General features: G+C 47.7%; 1 protein-coding gene across 1 annotated transcript; it reads right to left on the bottom strand.

Annotated features, from left to right (window-relative positions):
- Positions 1-1,439: 1,439 nt before the first annotated feature.
- LOC135806561 (transmembrane protein 116-like) lies at positions 1,440-18,481 on the bottom strand. The gene is made up of 13 exons (XM_065320761.1): positions 18,148-18,481; positions 16,891-16,934; positions 16,211-16,274; positions 15,409-15,549; positions 15,082-15,180; positions 14,674-14,729; positions 13,903-14,001; positions 13,529-13,571; positions 12,746-12,832; positions 12,152-12,203; positions 4,312-4,404; positions 3,623-3,702; positions 1,440-2,429 (listed from the first exon to the last, which is right to left on the bottom strand). Exons 1-13 carry the CDS (start codon positions 18,220-18,222, stop codon positions 2,268-2,270), a joined length of 1,095 nt encoding a protein of 364 aa, XP_065176833.1. The 5' UTR covers positions 18,223-18,481; the 3' UTR covers positions 1,440-2,267.
- Between the last annotated feature and the right edge of the window lie 4,149 nt (positions 18,482-22,630).

Genomic DNA, 22,630 nt, shown 5'->3' with positions numbered 1-22,630 from the left:
ACGTATTGGAGAAAATTGTTGATCAGCAGGTTGTGGAGTTCTTAGTGACAATAGTGAGGTTTCTGCCCTGCCATGGAGCAGTTTGCATACTCTGATCTCTCTTGTCTTCTAGGTCCTGACATCTCCGTGTGATATGAGAAGGGAACTTGGTGTGTTTGGTTGAACGACTATACATGTGCATGAAGTACATGTATACATGTAATTTAAAAAGCACACCAGTAACAACAACAATAACTATAATGAATACCTCAACAGTGTCCTGGACATGTACTTCAGTTCAGTACATTGTACAATGTACATGCACACCTCACAGTACTGGCCTCTATACGGGCAAGATGATTCTTTGGATGTGAAAAAATACGTGTAGTCATGTGCATGTCCATGACAAAACATACAATGTAGTTTGGTTGCCAGCATGTTACAAGCTACGTGTAGACGGAGGATGCACTGAGTCTGTGTTCGAAAACAGTGCTCCTTATGACCGCCACCTCCACGGTTGGCATAGCCCTGGTCTTGCGACCATTTGAACTATAATGGGGGCTAGCCCCAGTTCTAATATATGCTAGGGAATTGTTTGAGTCTTCTTGTTTTTGTTTTTGCTATCAGTTGTGTTTCCTTGCTCGTTCTTGGATGTCAGTCCTGCCTAAATCCTCTTGATCCTTTGTGTGGATCCCGGCACTAAATCAGGAGAGAGGGGTCCAGTCTCTACAAACCAGGCTTGCAACAGCCCTATAGACCTCTAAGCCACATTATTATAACTATTCTCTGCTTTCCACCTGCCTACAGGGGAGAAAATGCACTGATTTTGGCTTAGAAGTGGCTAATTGCATACACGTTACCGCGGCGACCGTAGAAATTCGAGAAATTCCTGTGACAAGGAAGCCGACAGTCCTATAAACTTCTAGTTTTCAATAACAGTCTTGGAAAGAGCTCGCCTTCCAACAAGGTAACTTTTTTCTCCAAAATTGTATCGGCTTTGCCTCAGAAACGGCTAATTGCACACAGGTTACCATAGTAACCTAAGCAATTTGGAAATAGCTCATAACTTCCAAACGGACAACATTGGGAACTTCTAGTTTTCTCCAAAATTCCTATAGTTGGTCCGCCTCTCCGAATTTGAAGTCAAATCTTTCCTGGACGAGGTGTCAAATGCAACTCCTCAATAAAGCGACTTTTTCGGACTTGGCCCCAGCACTATGATGGTTCTAAGTAAGAGAGGCAAACCGTATTCAATGGTATGGTATTGTGCCATGCTTTCAACACACATTCTTCAGTGTCACCACTGAGTAAACTACTAGTAGTAGTATTTTTTTTTATTTTTTTTTTACTAGTGAACACTCACTGCATGATGAACTAAAATGAGGAGAAGAACTCGACACAATGGTACATATCCAGCAGGACGGAGTGGGTGGGACCTGTGAAGCTCAGCCGACCAAGGGTCTCGGCATCACAGCTGCACATGTGCACCAAAGGAAACAAAATGGGGAGTGGAAGGGCGGGGAGGGGAGCAGGAGAGCAAGAACTCTAAGGTAGTAGTAGTATTCTTTTATATAGTGGAGAAACCAAAACAGGCAGATGCCTAACAACAATGGACCCACTGTGATCGCTGTCGCCATTGGTCTACTTCAAAGAAATCACATAATACATTATTTATTATTCAACCGTCACACAGATTTGAAATGGTAGAATGTTAACCAAATGGGTTGATAGAATTCCTGCTAGTAAAGTACACTGTAACTAATTCATCCATACGATTTGAAAGCTCGAGCAGTCACAAAGCTGCACATACTCCACATTTTGTGTAATAAAAGTATTGGTTCAGCAGCTCAAGATGCACTAGCAACAGAAATAGATTGAATCAGGGAGTCGTAAAATACTGCCAGCTAGTATTTTACGACTCCTTGATTGAATTCACCACCTGGTTGGCTCAGTGGCACTGTAACATAACTTATTAGCTAAAGTCAGAATACTGAATTACTAGCTAAACTTATCTGACCGTCTCTCTCTGATCAGATGCTCGGTGCAGAGCTGGGAGTTAATATACGTTTTTCATGGACTATCCGAGTATAATCCTTGACATTGTACTCAAGTAATGTTAGTTGTGAGGAGGTAGTAGCAATAAGTACACATACAGGCACTGGCATTACCTTCAATATAATGTGTATTCACTGTGCATGGATCTATGCAGGTTACCATGGTCGTGTAGACTGCCACGGTTTCATGCCAAGACAATGACTGTATAGAATGGCTTCAGCTCTCTGGCGATCTCATGACAGAAGCATGTTGGCACTTGTCTCATGCTCTCCTCGCCTTCCCTGCACACACTGACATACGCTGGGAAAACGCGGGCACATCAATAGCTTGAACTCTCGCCGCTGCCAGCCATAGCCAAGAGTGTTCAGCAAGCCTTGCAGTGGTGACAGGAGTGCCTGGAAAGAACAGAAAATTGGAGAGAAGTGCTGGGTCATAGGTAAATTTACTCTCCGAGAACAGAATGTGAGCAACCGCTCAATGATCTTGAAATGCATACATTGATACTAAAAATAACTCTCATGAGTAAAGTAATCATACAACACCATTTTGTAAAAAAATAATTAGAACAGAACAACAAGGACAATCAAGGACAATCAAACCGTGACTCTGCACACTCTGCACACAGCCTCCTGCCTACAATAACACCGCTAGCCCCCACATTCTCACACAGTTTTTCATACCACCCTCTCCTGGCATATACACCGGCATGGTCGGTACCCAATCTTCATGTTGCCTGATGATTGCAAGAGCATGAAACTATTACTTGAAGTAGCAGCAAACAAGCCTTAATTGTCCTTGGTGTTCTGTTCTGTGTTACGCTCTGCTTCTGCGGTGCTGGTTCAGCACTGTCAGCACACTGGGTACATCCTCCAGCACTGTCAGCACACTGGGTACATCCTCCGGTTCAGCACTGTCAGCACACTGGGTACATCCTCCAGCACTGTCAGCACACTGGGTACATCCTCCAGCACTGTCAGCACACTGGGTACATCCTCCAGCACTGTCAGCACACTGGGTACATCCTCCAGCACTGTCAGCACACTGCTGGGTACATCCTCCAGCACTGTCAGCACACTGGGTACATCCTCCAGCACTGTCAGCACACTGGGTACATCCTCCAGCACTGTCAGCACACTGCTGGGTACATCCTCCAGCACTGTCAGCACACTGGGTACATCCTCCAGCACTGTCAGCACACTGGTACATCCTCCAGCACTGTCAGCACACTGGGTACATCCTCCAGCACTGTCAGCACACTGGGTACATCCTCCAGCACTGTCAGCACACTGGGTACATCCTCCAGCACTGTCAGCACACTGCTGGGTACATCCTCCAGCACTGTCAGCACACTGGGTACATCCTCCAGCACTGTCAGCACACTGGGTACATCCTCCGGTAAAAAATACTTGAAGTATTTTAAAGAGTCGATAACTTTCGTTTCTGTGTGTTTCACTTCGGTGTACGCTCCTGTGCTGATTGTGTTACTCTGCTCCTACTTTTCTTGCGTACGCCAGTGTGAGGTGGGAGTGTGCCGTGGAAAACCTGATGCTGAAACTCAGAGATAGTGCAAAGTTTATCAACTCCTTACTTGGCAGATATAGAGTGGGTAGTATCGGTTCATATCCATACCATCACCTTCTACACTTGAGATGATTCCAATTAGGACAGCTGCCCGCAAAGTAGATAACAAAGAAAACCAATTAGTAACAGCAAGCAAACAACCAATACTATCACTTAGCTACAACATTCCCGAATATCATTCGGGGCCTTATTTCAAAGCATGAGGAACTTGGTGCTGAACGGTCACTGCTGGGATGACCACTACACCATAGCATAGTGGGAGAGCATAGCTGGCCCGTGATAAGAGAGGGTCCCTGCTTTGAGTCCGGGTGGTGACAGTCATTCTTTCCCATTTTCAACTCCCTCAAACTCACAGTGAATACTTATTTCTCGATTGACTGGTGTAGCCTGAAGCCTGGCAAAGAGTGTTGTGAAGATGTGTGGATATAGTGGATGGCTGCAATGGAGTATGATATACACCGTTATGTGTCTTGAGAAATGTATTAGCCACAACAGGTAAGACTATCACTGTCATCCACTGACAAAAGGTCCGATGTGCAGTGCCAGTCATGCATCATGTGAATTGCAGCAGCGGGTCCGGCGTAGCACCCCTCAACGTGTTTTATATAAATAAGTAATCACAACCTCATCCTAGCCACCAATGTACATCATTGAAGTAGCACCGAAAGGAAGAATACCTTGCCGCAGTGTACTTACTAGGCAGCCAGCATATGAAGAAGATTGAGAGGAAGAGGATGGCGTTCTTCTTCACCCTTGTCAATCTCTTGTTCTCCTCTGAACTCATTTTGCCTGTGCCAGACAATGCAAAAGCAAAGATCACCCAGTTGGCTACGTACAGAAGGCAAATACAACAATGCTCATACACTCGGACGTCTCTTATCCGGGCACCTTGGGACCGGTCACTGCCCGTATCTCAGATTTGCCCATATCACAGCACTTCAGTATCTCCCAGTAAACAAAATCACAGTCGCCACTTCCGCTGCATAGCTCGCTGAGCATCTCATTGCTTTGTAAGTTGCTAATCCCTTCCCACTTTGTGTGCGTGCTCTTCATTTTCTTTTTTCTCTTCTTCCATGGTTGGTCTCACCCTCTCCTCAATTCAATTGGCTGTCTTGACATGCCACGAGGTGCAGAAATAAATAAATAAATAAATCTCAGGATAACTCATCTACTTTACAAAAGGGTATCTTGTAAGGCTGCTTTGGCTCAACGCGAGCGCATCTTGGGTTCTCTTAGACTCAAACAAACTGTTGCTTATCATTAGACAACGTAAAACCAATGAAACAGAAAACGACACGAGGAGACAAGCTCCAGGAAAAAGAGCTAGAAAACCGTATGTCGTACGTGAAGACCATGGGAACGTCGTAGGCGTCCCATGGCGCAAAAGGTAAGTAAAATACTTTAGAAGACACGATAGAAAGAAGAAAGAAGAAAGAAGACTGTATAATCGATTGCTTGTATGCTTGTATGTATGCTTGGTGCGAACCATTAGTTTGTGACAATACTCTTATTCATGCAATATCTAACAAGCATGCAATCTCTAACAAGCATGCATTATCTAACAAGCATGCAATCTCTAACAAGCATGCACTATTGACAAGCATGCAATATTCCACACTCCCTCCAGATGAGAGCTTAGAAATTAGTGTACTACATGTACCTGACTCGTTCCTACAACAGCGTGATGCTACTAGAGTACAGAGCATGGTGCAACGTGATGCTCTCATCTAATCACAGAATATTGCTGCTGCAGCTCTATAAGGAGCCGGCATTAATCAGTTGCTGTCTGGCCTTATCAGCTGACCGGGCAGCATCTCTCTTCGGGCGCATGGCGCCGGGGTGCGCACCAGATTGCTGGACAGCGGAGGCTGCCATGACCGTGGTAGATGTTGCCTTCCGCTCTCTCTCGACTTCTTCACACTGCGATGCTGCGGAGCCGCTGTCGACTTCTGCTCGGGGTTGTGGCTCGTGTAGCCACTTCGGACCAGTGTACCAGATGGTACTAGTGAGCTCACTGGGCTTCACTCCTCGTGACGGCAGGTCAGCCGGGTTCGAAGATGTTGGACAGTACCTCCAGCAGGACGTCGGAACGAGACGTCGGATCTCTGTAACCCGGCTCTCCACAAACTGCTTCCAAGTTTGCTCCACTCCAGCTATCCACGCCAGTGCCACTTGGGAGTCGGACCAGCAGTGAATCTGATCAATCTTCAGCTCTGCCAAGGTTGAGGAGACTGATGCCATCAGGCGAGCCAATACCAGTGCTGAAAGCAACTCGAGGCGGGGAATGGTCTGTTGCTTCAGCGGCGCAACACGAGTCTTTGCCGCGACTAGCTGTACTGAAGTGCCCACCTCCGTCGTGAACACAATGTAGATGGCTGCTGCATAGGCTCTCTCGGACGCGTCACAGAAACCGTGTAGCTCGACACGTGTGATGTTGCCGTTCGCGTCTGTTGCGTAGTGCCGTGGCAATGAGACTGGTGGCATGGCCTTCAATTCCCGTATCATCGTCTGCCACTTGCCAAGACACTCTCCCTCCAATGGGTCATCCCAGCCCATCTTCAACTGGCATAGTTGTTGGTGAAATACCTTGAGGGTGATGGTGATAGGTGCCAGGAGTCCGAGGGGGTCATACATCTTGGCTGACGCCGATAGGACTTGGCGCTTAGTTACTGGCGAGTCGACCTTGGTCGTGCTGAACACTTCGTCGACGCTGAACGTAAGACGGTCAGATGTCCTGTCCCATGGAATGCCCAGGACTTTGGTGGTGGCTGCGGATGAGCCGTTCAACATGGTCTTGGCATACGAGTCGTTGTCCACGGCGACATTAGGCAGACCGTTAGTCGACAGTGGTGTCGCTGCGGTACCATTGACGATCTCATTCAACTCAGCGGAGTTGGAGACAAACTTGCGCAAGTTGAATCCGCCTGTTGCAAGGTGATTCTTGGCACGGTTGAACGATTCCAACGCATTGGCATTGCTGTTGCCGCCACTCGCAACATCGTCCACGTACAGACTCTGTAGCAGCTTCGTAGTGAACTCGGGATCAAACTTGGCGAGATGGTGTTGCAGGGTAGCGTTCAATAAGAATGGGCTAGCGGATACACCGAAGACAACACGCGTGAATCGGTACGTCTTGAGTACCGGCTGAGCGCTTGTGGGATTGTCGACCCAGAGGAAGCGTAGGACGTCGCGGTCGGCTGTCTCAATCCCAACCATCAAGAACGCCTTCTCTATGTCTGCGGTGAAGGCTACCGCATGCGTTCGGAACCGGAGCAGTATGCTGGTGATCTGCTCGAGCAGCGGTGGTCCCGTGTGGATGCAGTCGTTCAGGGACGGATGCGTCTTCACCTTGGCTGAGGCATCGTACACCACACGAACCTTCGTAGTGGTCTTGTCCTGCCGAATGACAGGATGGTGAGGCAGGTAATGTACTTCGCCCACCACGTCGTGCTCTGTAGTTGGCACCTCCTCGATGATGCCCTTCTGAAGTTGCTCTTGAATTACTGCATTGTATTCCTTCAGAATTTCTGGTGACTTCTGCAGTTTCTTGAGTGTTGACTGCAGCCGTTTCTCGGACAGACTGTAATTGTCTGGAAGCGCGCGATGATCCTCCCTCCATGGCAACCTGACCGTGTACCTCTGCCCATCGTAGCGGATGGTCTGTTGGAACAGCTGCAGAGTATCCGGTTCATTAGGCAAGATGCCGATGGATTCAAGCTGCCAGAACTTCTGGAGTAGCTGGACCAAAGCGCTGTCTGGATCTTGCACGGTAGATGGTTCGACGTCGCAAGCGTGATTGGTTGCGACGTTAGTGGAGATGATGCCTGAATTACACCTGCCTGTTGGTCCGGACAGAACCCACCCGAGGCGAGTATCGAGAGCAGTTGGCCCATCATCTACACGAACGATGTCGCCCGTGACGATCTGCCAATAAACATCAGCGCCGAGTAGAATGTCGATACTAGCTGAGCCGCCACAGTTGTCGGCGAGACTGAGATTCTGTAGAGACTCGTAAGCTGTGACTACATCTGCGGTGTGCTGATTTTGCACGGGTGCACAGACTGATGGCACGACGATGCAGTTGACACGAATCCGGTTGCCATCGACGCACTGAATGTCTAGTTCGACCACGTCCCGGAGTGTGCTTGGGCTTGGCTGTTCGCCGCCAAACGCGTTTATCACTACACGTTCTTGACCGGAGCGGCACACATCCAGCTGAGTCAGTACCGATGATGTAGCGTACGAGCGTTGGCTCCCACCGTCTAGCATTACTCGCACAGGCACTTTTCGATCTGGACGTTGAGGCGAGACCACCGAGGTCTGTGCAGTTTGTAGAAATACAGCTCCGCTGTCACTGACAGTAGCTGCGGTTGTTGACGAAAACACTGACTTCGACCATTTTCCACTTCCGCCTTGTCTAGATGGCGGAGATGATGTCTTCGCGCCAGTCCCAGGCTGCTCTGACGACTTGGGTTCGCAAATGGACGTATGATGTCGATGCTCGCATTTGCTACATCTCAGCTTGGACTTGCAGTCGCGAGCCATGTGGTTCTTCTTCAGACAGATGAAGCAACGACCATTCTTGCGTATCAGCTCCTTGCGGCGCTTGATGTCTGTGATGGACGAACATTGCGAGGACTCGTGTCCGCTGCCGCAAAACACACATTCTACGCTCGATGAGGTGACGGTAAGAGCTGCTGCTGTGGAAATGTCTGATTTGGCAGGCTTGCTCATCAGACGTGTGGCTGCAACGCTATGCGAGACACTCTGCAGGGTCTCCTCCGCTTCCGTGCGGAAATCTGCTTCCCGTACTAACCACTGCAATAGCGAGTCGACCGACTCGACAATATTGTTATCGCAACGCCACCGGTGGTACGCCGTTAACAGATCTTGGCTCAGCTTCTGCTGCAGCTGAGTGCAGAACGTACCGTACGACAGCTCATTCTGACGGCCAGCATCAATCAAGTTAATCTTGGCGACTTGCACAAGATCTGCGAAACGCTCAAGCTGTTTGGCTGTGCCACGCTCACGGATTGGTGGCATGTCCTGGAGCGCGGACATGTGGACGGCTGTTTTGCGCTTCTCACCTCCGTACTTTTGGTCAAGTCGCTGGAGTGCTGCTGCGTAGGCCGCTGCCGAGTAACCATACGTCTCAACAGTCTTCAACGGTGGACCGGACAGATATTGCCTGAGCTGCAACAGCTTCAGCTCCGGTGACAGAGGCTGTTGATCGACGCAGACGTTGAAAGACGTACGCCATGTGTCGTATAGCTTTTTGTCGCCGTCAAAGGTTGATATCTTGATCTTTCTTAAATGACGGTAAACGTCTGATGGTGGATTGCCTTGCGGTGCATGCGAAGGACCAGGTGTGAATCCTGGTACTGGTCCAGTCAATCCATACCCATTTGGGGTTCCGCCATAAGGGCCATAATTGGATGCTGATTGTTGGCCTGGGTACAGTGCACTTCCATTCTGTGCAGGCGATCCACCAAAAACGGCGTTGACTGGTGGAGGTAGAGCTGGTGATGGGTACAAACCGCTGACATTGTACTGCGTCTGTAGACTCTGTACCCCAAAAGCGGCGTTGTTGGACGACACTGCTGCAGGTGGAACTGGTGACCACTGTGTCGAACCAGCTAAATTAGGCGTTGTACTACACGGCGGCGGCCACTGGCTGGCTGCCGTATCTGGCTGCGTCCATTGCGGGGTTTGACTCTGGGCCGCTTGTGGCACTCCAAGTACGTCGAGCGGCAAGCGGCTACCGTAGGGGATCGTACTCGCAGAGGCCGGGGCCAGGTGGGAATGTGCTCCAAAAGAGGCTGATGCTGATGCTGCTGGACCACCATAAGCGGACGCTGGGTCAGTCGCGGTGCCGAAACCCTGAGCAAATTTCGTTGTGTTTACTCTCGACGACGTACCACTCGCAGTTAGTGTACGGGCTGAACTGAGGCTGTGTTGTTGTGTTGGTGTAGTTGTTGTTCCGTATTGCAGCGTTGGTGTTGCAGCTAGCTGTGATCGTGAATGTGCGATCGTCGTTTGTTCGTGTTGTGTTGGTGTAACCAGCACTCGAGACTGGTGTACTCGTGCTCGTCGTGTTCTGCGTGATCTGTTGACGTCCGACGTCGTACGGTGACGAGACTGACGACTGTCGAGGGTTGGTACCGGTGTCACTACTGCTCACAGCCAGACGCAAATCTGTACTCACGCCAACACCGGCACCTGGTTGTTGCTGCTTGCGCTGCTCTGCTGGGACGTTGTTCCGGTCGAGGTCGCGCGCTGCTGGCCCTGTAGCTGTGGCCCCTGTAGCTGCTGACGGGATACCAGATACATCAGGCATGGACATGACTACATTCGTGCATGCACTATCCGGCCTGGCCTACAAACACAAGCTCCGTAGCTGCGGTGTTAGCATCCGACGCGGGAATGTGTACGGTACTACCACTAGTACTGGGTTCACTCTGGCCACTGGCCTGTACACTACGACTCGTGCTGGATGTATCTAATTCTTGCATGCTACTACTAGTAGTAGTAGTAGTACTCCACTGGAGCTGCTCCTGTGCAGTTCGTATTTTGTCTGTAGCTGAAATGGATTCCAAATATGCCTGAACTCTCTCTGGGTGACGGGTGTATCGCAACCCCGTGATTTCGCTTGTGTGTGCACTGTTGTATCTACTCATGCTGATATTTGCTAAAGTAGTGCTGGCCTGCGTCACTGCCTCAGTGTACGACACCTCTAATTCTGCAGTCTCCTTTGCCAAACTCTCTAAATAAGTAGGATTCTTGCAAAATATATCTGCCAGCTCTGAAACAACCTCCATCACGGAGTTCATCCTGTTCTCGAGCATTAGTAGCCCATATTTAATCTCCTCGACACTCACGGTTTCCGATACGATGGACACCAGCAACCCACGGCGGACATTAGTATATTCCGTCTTCGCCTTAGCCTTGGCGATCTTCTGCTGCGGACCAATACTATCTGCCATCTCTAGTCTTCTCTGGTTCGAATCCGGCGATCCGGCTCGAAGGACCAATTTACAAAAGGGTATCTTGTAAGGCTGCTTTGGCTCAACGCGAGCGCATCTTGGGTTCTCTTAGACTCAAACAAACTGTTGCTTATCATTAGACAACGTAAAACCAATGAAACAGAAAACGACACGAGGAGACAAGCTCCAGGAAAAAGAGCTAGAAAACCGTATGTCGTACGTGAAGACCATGGGAACGTCGTAGGCGTCCCATGGCGCAAAAGGTACCGTATATTCTCTATTATAAGCGCCGTGCTTATATTTTTTCAACACCCCTCTACCCCGTGCTTATATTGGAGACCGCGCTTATATTGGAGACCGTGCTTATATTTTTTCAACCAATACATCCATACAGAGCAAGAAGAAATGCATGCTAGATATCATGCATGCCGCATTGATTTCCAACAGGACCGTGCTAATAATAGAGACCGTGCTTATAATGTTTCGAAAGGTGCTCACAGTGTGCTAGTATTAGAGACCGTGCTAGTAATGGAGACCTGTGCTTATAATAGAGAATATACGGTAAGTAAAATACTTTAGAAGACACGATAGAAAGAAGAAAGAAGAAAGAAGACTGTATAATCGATTGCTTGTATGCTTGTATGTATGCTTGGTGCGAACCATTAGTTTGTGACAATACTCTTATTCATGCAATATCTAACAAGCATGCAATCTCTAACAAGCATGCATTATCTAACAAGCATGCAATATCTGACAAGCATGCAATCTCTAACAAGCATGCACTATTGACAAGCATGCAATATTCCACATCTACTGTATAAGCAGAAATATTCGTCTGGAATTTAATTTCGTCTTTTTCGTCCAAGGAGCTTTTGGACTAAATTAATGTAGGACGAATATCGATTTGTCCAGCGTTTCTATACACTCTTATGATCTATGGACGAAATTTTCAACTGGACGAACTCCTTTTCTTTGGAGTTGGACGAAATTATTGACCGACGAAATTTTCTGCCTCTACAGTACCATGTATCATATCATTTTTTGAAGCAGTTTATTTGTCACGTAATGCACATGTTCAGGTTAAAGAAAGCATCCATTGATAAGAATGTGTGGATTTCACAGGTTGGCAGTGACAAATAGGTACTTGCGCGCACGAAAAAAGCTCAAACCCCCAAATTCAAGGCATTTTGCCATACTGGGACTCGAGCTGAAGGTGCCCGGTAGAGAGACGTGCCCGTATCTGAGGCGTCAGGATAAGAGGCGTTTTAGTGTACAATTACCAGTTGCCGGAATTTGAACTCGTACTGTGTCGGACCATGCAATTCGGCCAAAACCTTGCACAATTTCTGTGACCACAGCTGAACAGCCCGCGATGCCTCGAGCTTCGGCACTGCATGGTGTCAGTGGCCGGGGTGATTACTCCACCTACACTGTATACGGTAAATGATTACATTCTCACTGAGAGCCCTTACGGTTAACACAGTGTATACTGGAGGGGTGATTCATCATGTGAACCGTATTGATAATGTACATGTACACAGCATGATTCTAACCTGCTTGTCTGAAGGATTTCCTTAGTAATGACACCGTCTTGACATAGATAACCTGCAAGGCAGTGCAGAACCAGCGGAACAAAACAAACAAAAACAATATTGTACATATCTGTGTGGAGCACATGTTACCGTGATGTCTCTGCCCTTTGCTAACTGATGGCAGCCACACTGCGATGCTGGAATACTGTATACCTTCAGTTACATGTACTCGTATGTGCTCTGCTACTATACAGCATACATGTATCAGGTTTCATGGCAACATTGGCAGAAATCGTTACTTTCTGAAGCAACAATAGGCAACCTTGTTAATAAAGACCCTCGATCGTACATGAGAAAGTGTCGTTATTCAAGAGTTGTCGTTATACGTGAGACTGAAAGTATGCAGCCACTGAGTCTGAAGATTCTGTCCGTATTCCCGAGTTGCTGTTATACCCGGGGTAATTATTAACGAGGTAAACTGAATCTTGTGCTCACTTGCGGACAGAAGTCAATCCTTTTCATATACATGTCCATGATGCCACGGCACGGGTTCAGTTCACATGTGTCTTTCATCCCTGGCAATCTGTGTGTGCTTTCATAGCCAAAATTACTTACCGAATTGAAAGCGAAAGACAGCAGCAGAGGTACCAAGAATAGATATTTGTAGATCCTCAGCCATTTAAACATGGATTGGGACTGGGACTGGAGATGAACAGAGCATAACGAAGGTGAGTAGAATGGGTGGTACTGTAGCTTAAAATTCATCATTACAATCATAATACGCATCGCGGTCAGAGTCACTAGTGGAGGTTATTTGACAATTTGACAATCATCAAACAAGAGCCTAACAAAAGTGAATTTGTGATGAGATCAAGAGAATCACCCCCCATGTTGTAATTTTGCATTGTGCTGTAGGATTACTTGAAGATGCATATCCCTGAAATCTGACACCGACTTCAATAGTATTCAGTCTGGATTCTTTTTGGTCATACAGAGAACGGCAGCACTTTCCAGAAGCAGTGCAATTTCCATACTTGTATCAAACTTGGATTTCTAGTACATGAGTAACTACATGTCAGTCAAGCCACGTGAATTCAAACCTGGATCTCAGCTTTCCAGATTACCAGTATGCATGTGACATACTGGTATCTACATTGTGGAAACAGCCTTACAACCACAGAATATTGGGAACAAAAGGCAAACATGAAGGTCCAACTTCACAAGTTCAAAGTTCATAGGTTCATGGGTTCATGGGTTCATGGGTGCAGTGTGGTGTGCATATTACAGTCATAGTGCTGTCCATGATGAAAGCGTAGTACAACTCAATACAAAGACTCATGATCCACTGAACAGCAATCTCAGCCAACACCTTATGCTCGTGAGCTGGGCTGAACTTACCCCGCAGACACGGAAGTTGTTTTGAGAGAAGAAGGGCAGACAACTGAGAAAGAAACGCATAAGAACAAACACGCGTGCACACACACACATGCATGATCACAAACACATATACACGCATGCGCACGCCAAGTGCCGCCACCCACACACAAGCAACTTCAGGGAGAAGATGGATAATCAATAAAAAAAGGTTATCTTGAAGTCAAATATGACTCGAAGGAGTTTCAATTGCTGTCCCTTTCCGAATGTCCGGCTTGTGTGCAATGCATACGTGAAACTTCACGGCATGTGTAACAATTGTATCATACCAGCATTAAACCCCGGTCATCTACCTGTCTTATGACGTGTGTACACTGACCATCCTCAGCGGCACTCACCTGTCATTACAGTACGTGTGTATATCTTTCTGGGCAGTCTCTTGATGGAACGTGGCGTAGTAACCGACCATGGTGATGACAACAGCTAGCGGTATCACCCTGTGCACAGCGAGCAGTGGCCGACAATCACAGGCAATAATCAGCCAGTGCCGCACACACCATCATCACTAGGGCATGCAGAGTCAAAACAATTTTTTTTACTGTAATGTCTTGTTCAAATAGCCGGTCTCTTATTGAAGCGCGTTTTGAAATCTAGCCTGATGTTCAAGATGGACCGTCGACTGGTGCACAATCCTGGCAGTCTGTGCTGACATACCTGTTACCTGACTGGAATATATGTACAACAGTAGCCCTCACATTGGCTTCTACTTCTACATAATATAGGAATGAACTCGGCTTTTAAACTCGACTTTACGGGTGCCGAGTGCAATTTGTTCCACATGTGCAGCTTGCCAACGTGTGCGCGCGCGCGCGCACTCGGAGTTATAGCAGCAAAGCTTTCTTTCTCTATACTTATAGCCACATATAGCTGTACCTGGAATTCCAAATACAGCCTCACTGTATGGAGAAATTCGTACGGTTGCTGGAGCAAGGACTGTCCAGCAATATGACCACCTCCCACAGTCCTCTTATACAATCACTGACCTTGGAATGACGTCATAACACACTCACTATGACATCACAACAATGAGCTCATGTCACGAGTCATGTGCTGCTCTAGATAGATCAGTGCAACGTGTATCATTATCAGTAGTGATAGCTGGTACTTACCAGGACATGCTGTACATCAGGTACATGAATTCAAACTGTGTTCTTCTAACGGGATCCTATAATGAGAAATCATTTTAAGAGAAGAAAAAAAACAACGAGTGAAAAGCGATACTGTGACGAGCAAGTTACAGGCAACAAAACTTTCAGTTCCTGTTAAGGAATCCTTCCTTGCTCAGCTCATGTTACACAAAACCTTGGGCTAGGGGAGGTAGGTAAGATTCTAGCTTCAAGCAAAGAAACAAAGCGAGGCCAACATGTGAAGCGTTTCCTGTGACGTAGACTCAGTCAGATCAGCAAGAGTACTCGAGGCCTCTATGAAGAGGACGATGTCGTAACAGTCCTCGGCAATGTTCATGTCGTAACAGTCCTACGCAGTGTTCATGACAATGAGACTGTGAACACTCTTACCAAGCCTCTTCCTGTACGTTGTTTATCTTGAAATGACACCCTCATGTACACTTCCGCTGCATACGCTGCTGTCAAGAAGAATGTTATGACAAAGAAACCCTGCACAAACAAAGTCAGATAAGTTGATATAGCATGATTTCATTTTTGGCTTGCCGGGTCATGCTCGGCTCATGTTCGATCTTCACTTGTTCCCTCAACACATTCCCGTACACTCTGCTTGCTATTTACCACAGCTAGCCGTGGTCTAGAGGGCATATACACATACATATACACACACAAACACACACACACACACACACACACACACACACGTGTACAGTATCTCACCGTTACACAGCCATTGAGGTAGCTGCATAGAGTGAAGACCTCGTCGCTCCTCGTCCTGTACAGAACGTGCACTACGCAACTGGCCAGAAGGCTGGCGGATGCGCAGAAGTCAGCCATAGCCAGGTGGAACAGTGGCTGAACCTGAAAGACAGCATACAGCACAGTACCGTCGGACGCCAGAGAATGAAGTGCCAAAAACCAACAAGCTAGATGTTTACCAGGTGTAGGAGACTCTTGTGTACCCGGTGGCTCAGCTGCATAGCCTGTTCTACATAAAATAAGAACAGAGTGGGCTATGGTTCTAAACTCCCAGCTCTTCAGCACCAGACAGAACTGTAGGGTCAGTAACAGAACACTCAAGAGTAATTGTCTTGCCACACAGGCCAGCAAAGGCTAGTTATACACCCCATCGAGTCTTACTACACACTACATCATCGGATAAGCCATCACACTTTCTGCTACAAGAGAAGCACTATGGCTGGTGAAAATACTCAGCAAAGTACTGCGATGGCAAAGTGCATTGATGCGCATGTCCACGGAAACCGTCACTGATTTGCACCGGCAAAGCCGTTAGATGACTAAGCAGGCCATATATCGACATCAACTGATCACTTTGACGGTGTGACAGTGCAAGTAGTGTAGTGTGGTCCGTATGAAGTGCCGGCGCTCTGGCTAGGGATGAAGATATCACTATAATCAGTCAGTGGCTTTTGTTCACTGGTGCTAGACTAATATACAGCAGTACTGTTGGTATATTATCTTAAACAGCTAGGTGGCAATCCACGTCACATTTAGAACTTACACTTTGATGGCATACTTTGTTCTTGTAGATTGCAAACACTAGAATCGAGATGCAGCCCAAAATGCTGTGAAAAGTACCAAAAAATGGGTCATCGTGAATTAGGCCCAAAGTCACAGTGAAAGAAGAACACCCGATACGAAGTGCATGCATGATTCGGGCTCAAGGCAAGGAGGTGCACCACTTTGCATGTTTGCACCATTATGGCCTAGAGATTGAAATGTCCTGCATCAAGTCTGCATCCCAAACCTTCCAGGACAGTCTTTCAGATCAATGCAGTGAGAAATGAACCAGTTTCACCTTCTGCTCTTCGTTTTATACACTCAATACGCAATTAAGGCCACGCACACAATACATGTGTATCAGGCTCGTAGCTCGTATGTAGTCAGGGTAGTCCGGCCAGCACACCTGCAAATGACTGTCATAGGTATTACATAGTGAGAACAGGTAAAAATAGCGCCGGACAATGAGGTACATGGTCACCATACTGCAGATGCACTCTAGCTCAGGGTCACCACACCCCAGATGTGTGAGCTACGCCCTTGTGTGTATGCTGTGTAGTTGTGGCATAGAAGAGACCTTTGGGCAATACCAGTCTGGAGGACTCTATCACAGTGTTTATCAACATGCAACGCCAATACCGGCGGCGTGCCGTGGTGAATGCTAGACTGAATTACTAGTACCTTGCTGATGATGAGATGATATCGGTGATGCTTATGACTTCCAGCTGCACGACAGAAGAATAGACATAGACACCAGTAGTATACTCACCATACAACACACGAGACAAAATCAGATACAGACACACACACCACACACACAGACACACACACACACGCACGCGTGCGCGCACACCCACCCACCCATGCATTCATGTACATTTGCACAAACACCCCCCCCCCCAACACACACACACACACACACACACATACCACACCTTTTGACACCCATTGCCAGCGGCGATGATAGCGATTCTACAGCAGAAGCCATAGCAACTTGCGCTGGGATTGCACCATTCAACAGCTTGCAAGGCTGAAGAATTGACCGCCACTATTTAGTATTTAGCCTAGTCCACACCACACAGCTCATTGAAGTGGTTTTTCTTGCCAGTGAATGCCTACTTTTTGTTTTTTTCCTCCCCCCCCCCCCCCCCACACACATCACACCACATACTCCGGCATGTACTGGTTGTTGATAACCACCCACGAGAATGAAAGAAAAGTCAGGCCTGAGGAGACTGAGGAAGAGAAGTGCCTACACACCACCCCCCCCCCCCCCCACCCACATACATCTCCCCCCCCCCCCCCACACACACACACGCCATGCATTGCACTAGCAACCCACACTGAAGCAGCTCAGTGCAGTCAGGGTTGAGTTACCCGTGTTGGCTATCTCTACTCTTTTTCCTATAATAAAGTAACGGAGGTAGTAGCCATTCGGTGGTTTTGATCATCGTGCAGTTGACATGTATGAATGTGCATATCACACCAAGAACTACCCACTCCCTCCCCAGCCCAGGAACCCTGGTCCCCCCCCCCCCCCCATTGAGCCGAGCCACTACTAGGCACTACCGTCGGCATGACTACTACTAGTACTACACTAGTAGTAGTAAGTATGACCTCCTAACAGACTCAGAGACACCTCCACTGATGCAGCAGCGGCTGCGTTCGTGCAATCAGATTCCTGCTAAGCCGGCCCGACGTAGATCTATGCGTTCCATGATGCATTGTGATGTTAGAGGTATTATTTTCTGAATGGAGCAGCAACAATAACATAGCTTTGAGACAAACAACTAGTACTAGCACACACGAGTAGATGGTTCATTCCGAACAGGAAGAGAACTTCCACAGATTCCACAGCTCTCGCAGTCAGTTATTGCAGAACAGTGTTACTTCATGGAAGAGGGTAATACACCACAATCAGTCATAATTGACACGAACCTGATCCGAGTTCAAATAAGTCCCTTCATATGAGCCGCTGAACGTCACGGGGATTGGAGAACTTGTAGAAGTCATCGCTTCAGTGACTGCACCCGGTACCGCTCATTGACCGAAGATCCTCCCTCCGTCCTAGGCATTGAATGTCTTTGGCCGACTGAAGCAGACTACTACAGAAATGCTGCTCGTTCCCTGCCGTTACCTCTCTGCGGAGCAGCGAACGCTCACTAATATTTCATAGTCACACTTGGAGTTTGGCCATTACCAGCTCTCGCTTCGACAGCAGTGTGCGTGCCGAAACAACGTTGCCGGGCGTTGGTGGTGCCAAGCCCAAAGAGTACGAGTCAGACCAGGTACTAGGTGGCCACGATAATGCATTTCGATCGTCCTTTGACAGGATTTTCCTGATTCAACGCATGCAACATCACCAATCATTACGTAACTGTCATAACCATGATACAGTCATACTGTAGACAGTGTAGTGTAGACTAGTATTACCAGGGAGTAGTAAAATACTACTCCCTGGTATGTACATGTACTATACAGTAATAATTTTAAAATGTAGTACCAAGACTGGCAAGAGTATAACTCAAGCTCAATCAATGGTTATTATATCAATGGTTATACTTGTAGTATTTTTATACTCTTACTCTTAGTCTTAGTCTTGAGTCTTGGACTTCGTAGTACGGACAACAGTCATGTAGAAATACCAGATGTACACGCCGCAGTCTACACTCTACAGCATGCAGAAGGTTGGTCACATGATCACACTTTCCGAGTGCTCTTCCACTGACGTACCGCTGACGCCAGTAACGGGTCCGTTACTTTACTCACAAGGTGTCAGTCTGCCAGGCATGTGTACTAGTAGCCCTTGGCGGATTATGCTCGGTAAATTGCTGAATTACGTGTACATGTATGCTTGCCCAAAATATGCCAGTGATTATGCGATATGATGCTGGAATTATGCCACTGATGGTGCTATACTGGACCCTTGCACTCTTGTTGCACTTTGCAACGTTACAACGACTCTGACACCATGATAGCACGGCTAGGGGTAACATTCATCAGGTTATTTCCTTTCACAGGCCTAAACACGCCTGGAGCATTACTGTTCAGCCAGCATCGTAAGGTTACGCCGACCGTCTGGTCTCAGAAGTCCTTTTATGCCAGGGCATAAGTGATGCAACGAATGGTGTTTTCTTCGAACATTGCTTAGACCAACGAACGAAGAGGTAGGCGTCGTAAGCCAAGACATAATGAAAAATACAAGCTCGCTCCCGACAATACATAAGCGGACATCAACGCAAAAGCAATTGCCGTCGACCTCCAACGGAAGGCCGAATGGGCTTTTATCCCTTCCTACTGAGTACTGAGTCTACTGACTCATTTGATTACGACAGATAATTATTGTGTAATGTCCCCCCCCCCCCTTCGCTATCATAATATTATTGGGCAATGATCCCGTTTGACTTTTCGAAGTAAAATAGAGAATAAAAAAATAATAAGGCCAGGTCTGACTGTACAGCAAAACCCATCAACTCCACGTATACTAGTACTAGTCACATACATGTACATGTACATGACTAGTATTTACTCCATCCAAGACCGCCTGTCGCAGCCACAACAGTCAACAGCGAGCAATGTCCTTGGCACGCGAGAAGGGCGGGTCCAGTACCCTGTACCTTGACCACCGTCCCTATGGCTGAGCACGGTTTCAGCTTTGATGTGAAGGGTGATTTCCGCGATCATATCCGGCTCCGGTACTGTTGGTCTCTGGACAACCTGCCAGCATCATGTCCCTGTGGCTCAGGGTTCTCGTGTGTGTCCCATAATTATGGTGCAATGGTATGTGCAGTCGATTTCCAATCGAGAGGTTGCGGGTTCAATTCCCGACGATTATGGTCGCACACGTCTTTCTTCTCTTTTTCGGACTCTTCCAGACTTTTCTTTCATTCTCCTGGGTGGTTACCAACAGCCAGTGTACGAGATATGCCGGAGTATGTGGTGTGGTGTCACCGTGTGTGTAGAAAAAAATGGAAAAATGAAAATAGGGATTCACTGGCCAGAAAAAGTCACTTCAAACAGCTGTGTGGTGGATACCAGGCTAAACATAGTGGCGGTCAATTCATCAGCCTTGCAAGCTGTTGAATGGTGTAATCCCAGCACAAGTTGCTATGTCTAACATATCTGTTCGCTATCATCGCTTCCGCGATGGGCATGTCTGAGGTCTGAGGGTTCTCAGTTGACCATGCCCAAATTTGCAAGCTGTCGGGATTCATCAACATGCGACACAATGATCCCACCGACTTCCTCGCGTCGTGCATGAAGAAGCTCCATCTGATGTGGAGGTGGAGCCACCATTGCAGCCCCTAACTGGTAAAACCTTTCACCATCGGTCAGCCAACACTGATCCTGATGCCCGTGCCGACCTGCGGGTGAAGGGATTCTGGACCGACAGCCGCAACGCATTCTTTGATACAAGGGTGTTTTATCCCCACGCGTCAAGCAATCGGTGCAGGTCTCTCCCCTCCCTCTACCGAAGGTTCGAAGGAGAGAAGAAGCGTGCTTATGGTGAACGTGTCAATGAGGTTGAGCATAGCTCCTTCACACCGTTAGTCTTCTCCTCCTGTGGTGGGATGGGCTCTGAAGCAGCCGTAGTAGTCAAGAGGCTGGCGCATGGCTTGGCCGCCAAACGCAACGCGCGCTGCATAGCTAGCCCGGTTGTAACTATGTTACTTCAGCCCAGAGGCTGCCAGGGCTCACGGTTGAGATGCCAAATCTCGATTACCGTCGGAGGACATCTTGGATTTTGGTACGTCACCGAGTGGTACGTGCAGGATTGCACGCGCGGGTGACGCGCGGCTGCTGCGTGTGTACTTCGGATCCGTGAGTACTAAAAACTCGTTTTTTTAGTACTCCCTGCTTCGAAGCGAGGATAGTGGATACGCTTGATTTCGTGCACAGCAAACGGGATGCGTGACTCCAGCAGCTATGGCATGCTACACCTAACTAAGTCCTTCACACAACCACGTAGCCCTTCACCTCTTGTGTATTTTTCAACAACTAGTTGGAAGTGCAGGGAAGGATGAGGACGAACCTCAGTTTTAGTTGCACTGTTGATTTTAGCAAAGCTTTGCTTTAGTTGATCTGCACCGACCAGAGGAGGGAGAACGGGTGAAAGCAGAGTCGTCGACTACGTATTTGACAACTCCCAGGGTGAAAGACTAAGTCATCATGGGGCGAATTCAGGCGAAAAAGTCGCACTCCAAAAGACTTGATTACCCTAAATCTAAGAAGAAGAAGAATCCCGGGCAGTTTGGCAAGCGCTCCGTCTCCACCCAGCGCAGTGAAGAGACGAGTATCGACCCAGTCCAGGAGGCACCAGGCACAGTTGATAAGGAGGAGCATCTAACTACGGTAATAACAGCTGTCCTGAAAAAATAATCCTTGGACCTAGATTCACGCGAATGTAACATCTTCTTTTAATCATTATACCATGTGAATGCTGACCGCGACCTACTACCGTACTGGCTATTGGCTTCGTGTTGCTTGCGTAGCATTTCCCGTCTCTCTAAGCAATGAAGCTGTGATGAGAAGTTGAGACCAAGAAGGGCATGGAATACATGTGTAGAGCAATAGTATTAATGTTGTATATCACCAAGTGATGCATTGTGTACATGTAGACCCATGCGCATGAGGCAGGCAATTCTGGAGAAAATAGCAGCAACGATGAAGGCGGTGAAGAGCGTGAGGCAAGCAGTTCTGGAGAAGAAAGCAGCAATGATGAAGGCGGTGTACAAGGACAAAACGCAGCGCACAGTTATGTGCCGCACCACGGTGGTGTAGGCAGCAGCATTACCATCCCAGGATTTGCCGTTTATGCACGGAAAGAAAAATCCATGGTTAATATTCTCAGTTACAAAAAAATTCTATTTCTTTACTAATTCACATTTTAGATCACACAAGTCAGCATGTGCAAACTAGATACCGTACTGGCAATATATATGGTCGCAGTGAGGCCATGAAGCGTTACATTGGCACATGTTTACCGCACGCAGGGCGTTACATGCAAAGTCGCACAGGAGCCGTTACACAGGTTTCTATATTGCCGCAGTCCTTTTTTTGCTATTGCCGCATAACTTTTTTGCTATTGCCGCATCATTTTTTTGCTATTGCCGCATCATTTTTTGCAAACTGCAATGAAAAGATCGCCGCACCCCGCCGGACGCGCGTTACGAACGCAACGAAAATTTGTCGCACTAGCCTGGTCGCGCGTTACGCCGCACCCCCCTGCGTTACGCGGCAACATATATTGCCAGTACGGTACTTACTACCGGACATTAAAATGACACATGTATGGATGGACACAAGTCAAACACACAGTCGTAGAGTCTACGTATACGAGAATCCACACCAAAGCAAGGGAAAGAATACGGTATGTAATTGTTGTGTGTGACATTGTGGTGCCTTATGTAGACACGTGAGC

The sequence above is a fragment of the Sycon ciliatum genome, chromosome 1 (genome assembly GCF_964019385.1).
Source record: "Sycon ciliatum chromosome 1, ocSycCili1.1, whole genome shotgun sequence".
In the NCBI taxonomy this organism is placed as follows: Eukaryota; Metazoa; Porifera; class Calcarea; order Leucosolenida; family Sycettidae; genus Sycon; species Sycon ciliatum.
The sequence above is the reverse complement of the archived record's forward strand: the minus strand, read 5'-3'. Positions and strand labels throughout refer to the sequence as shown.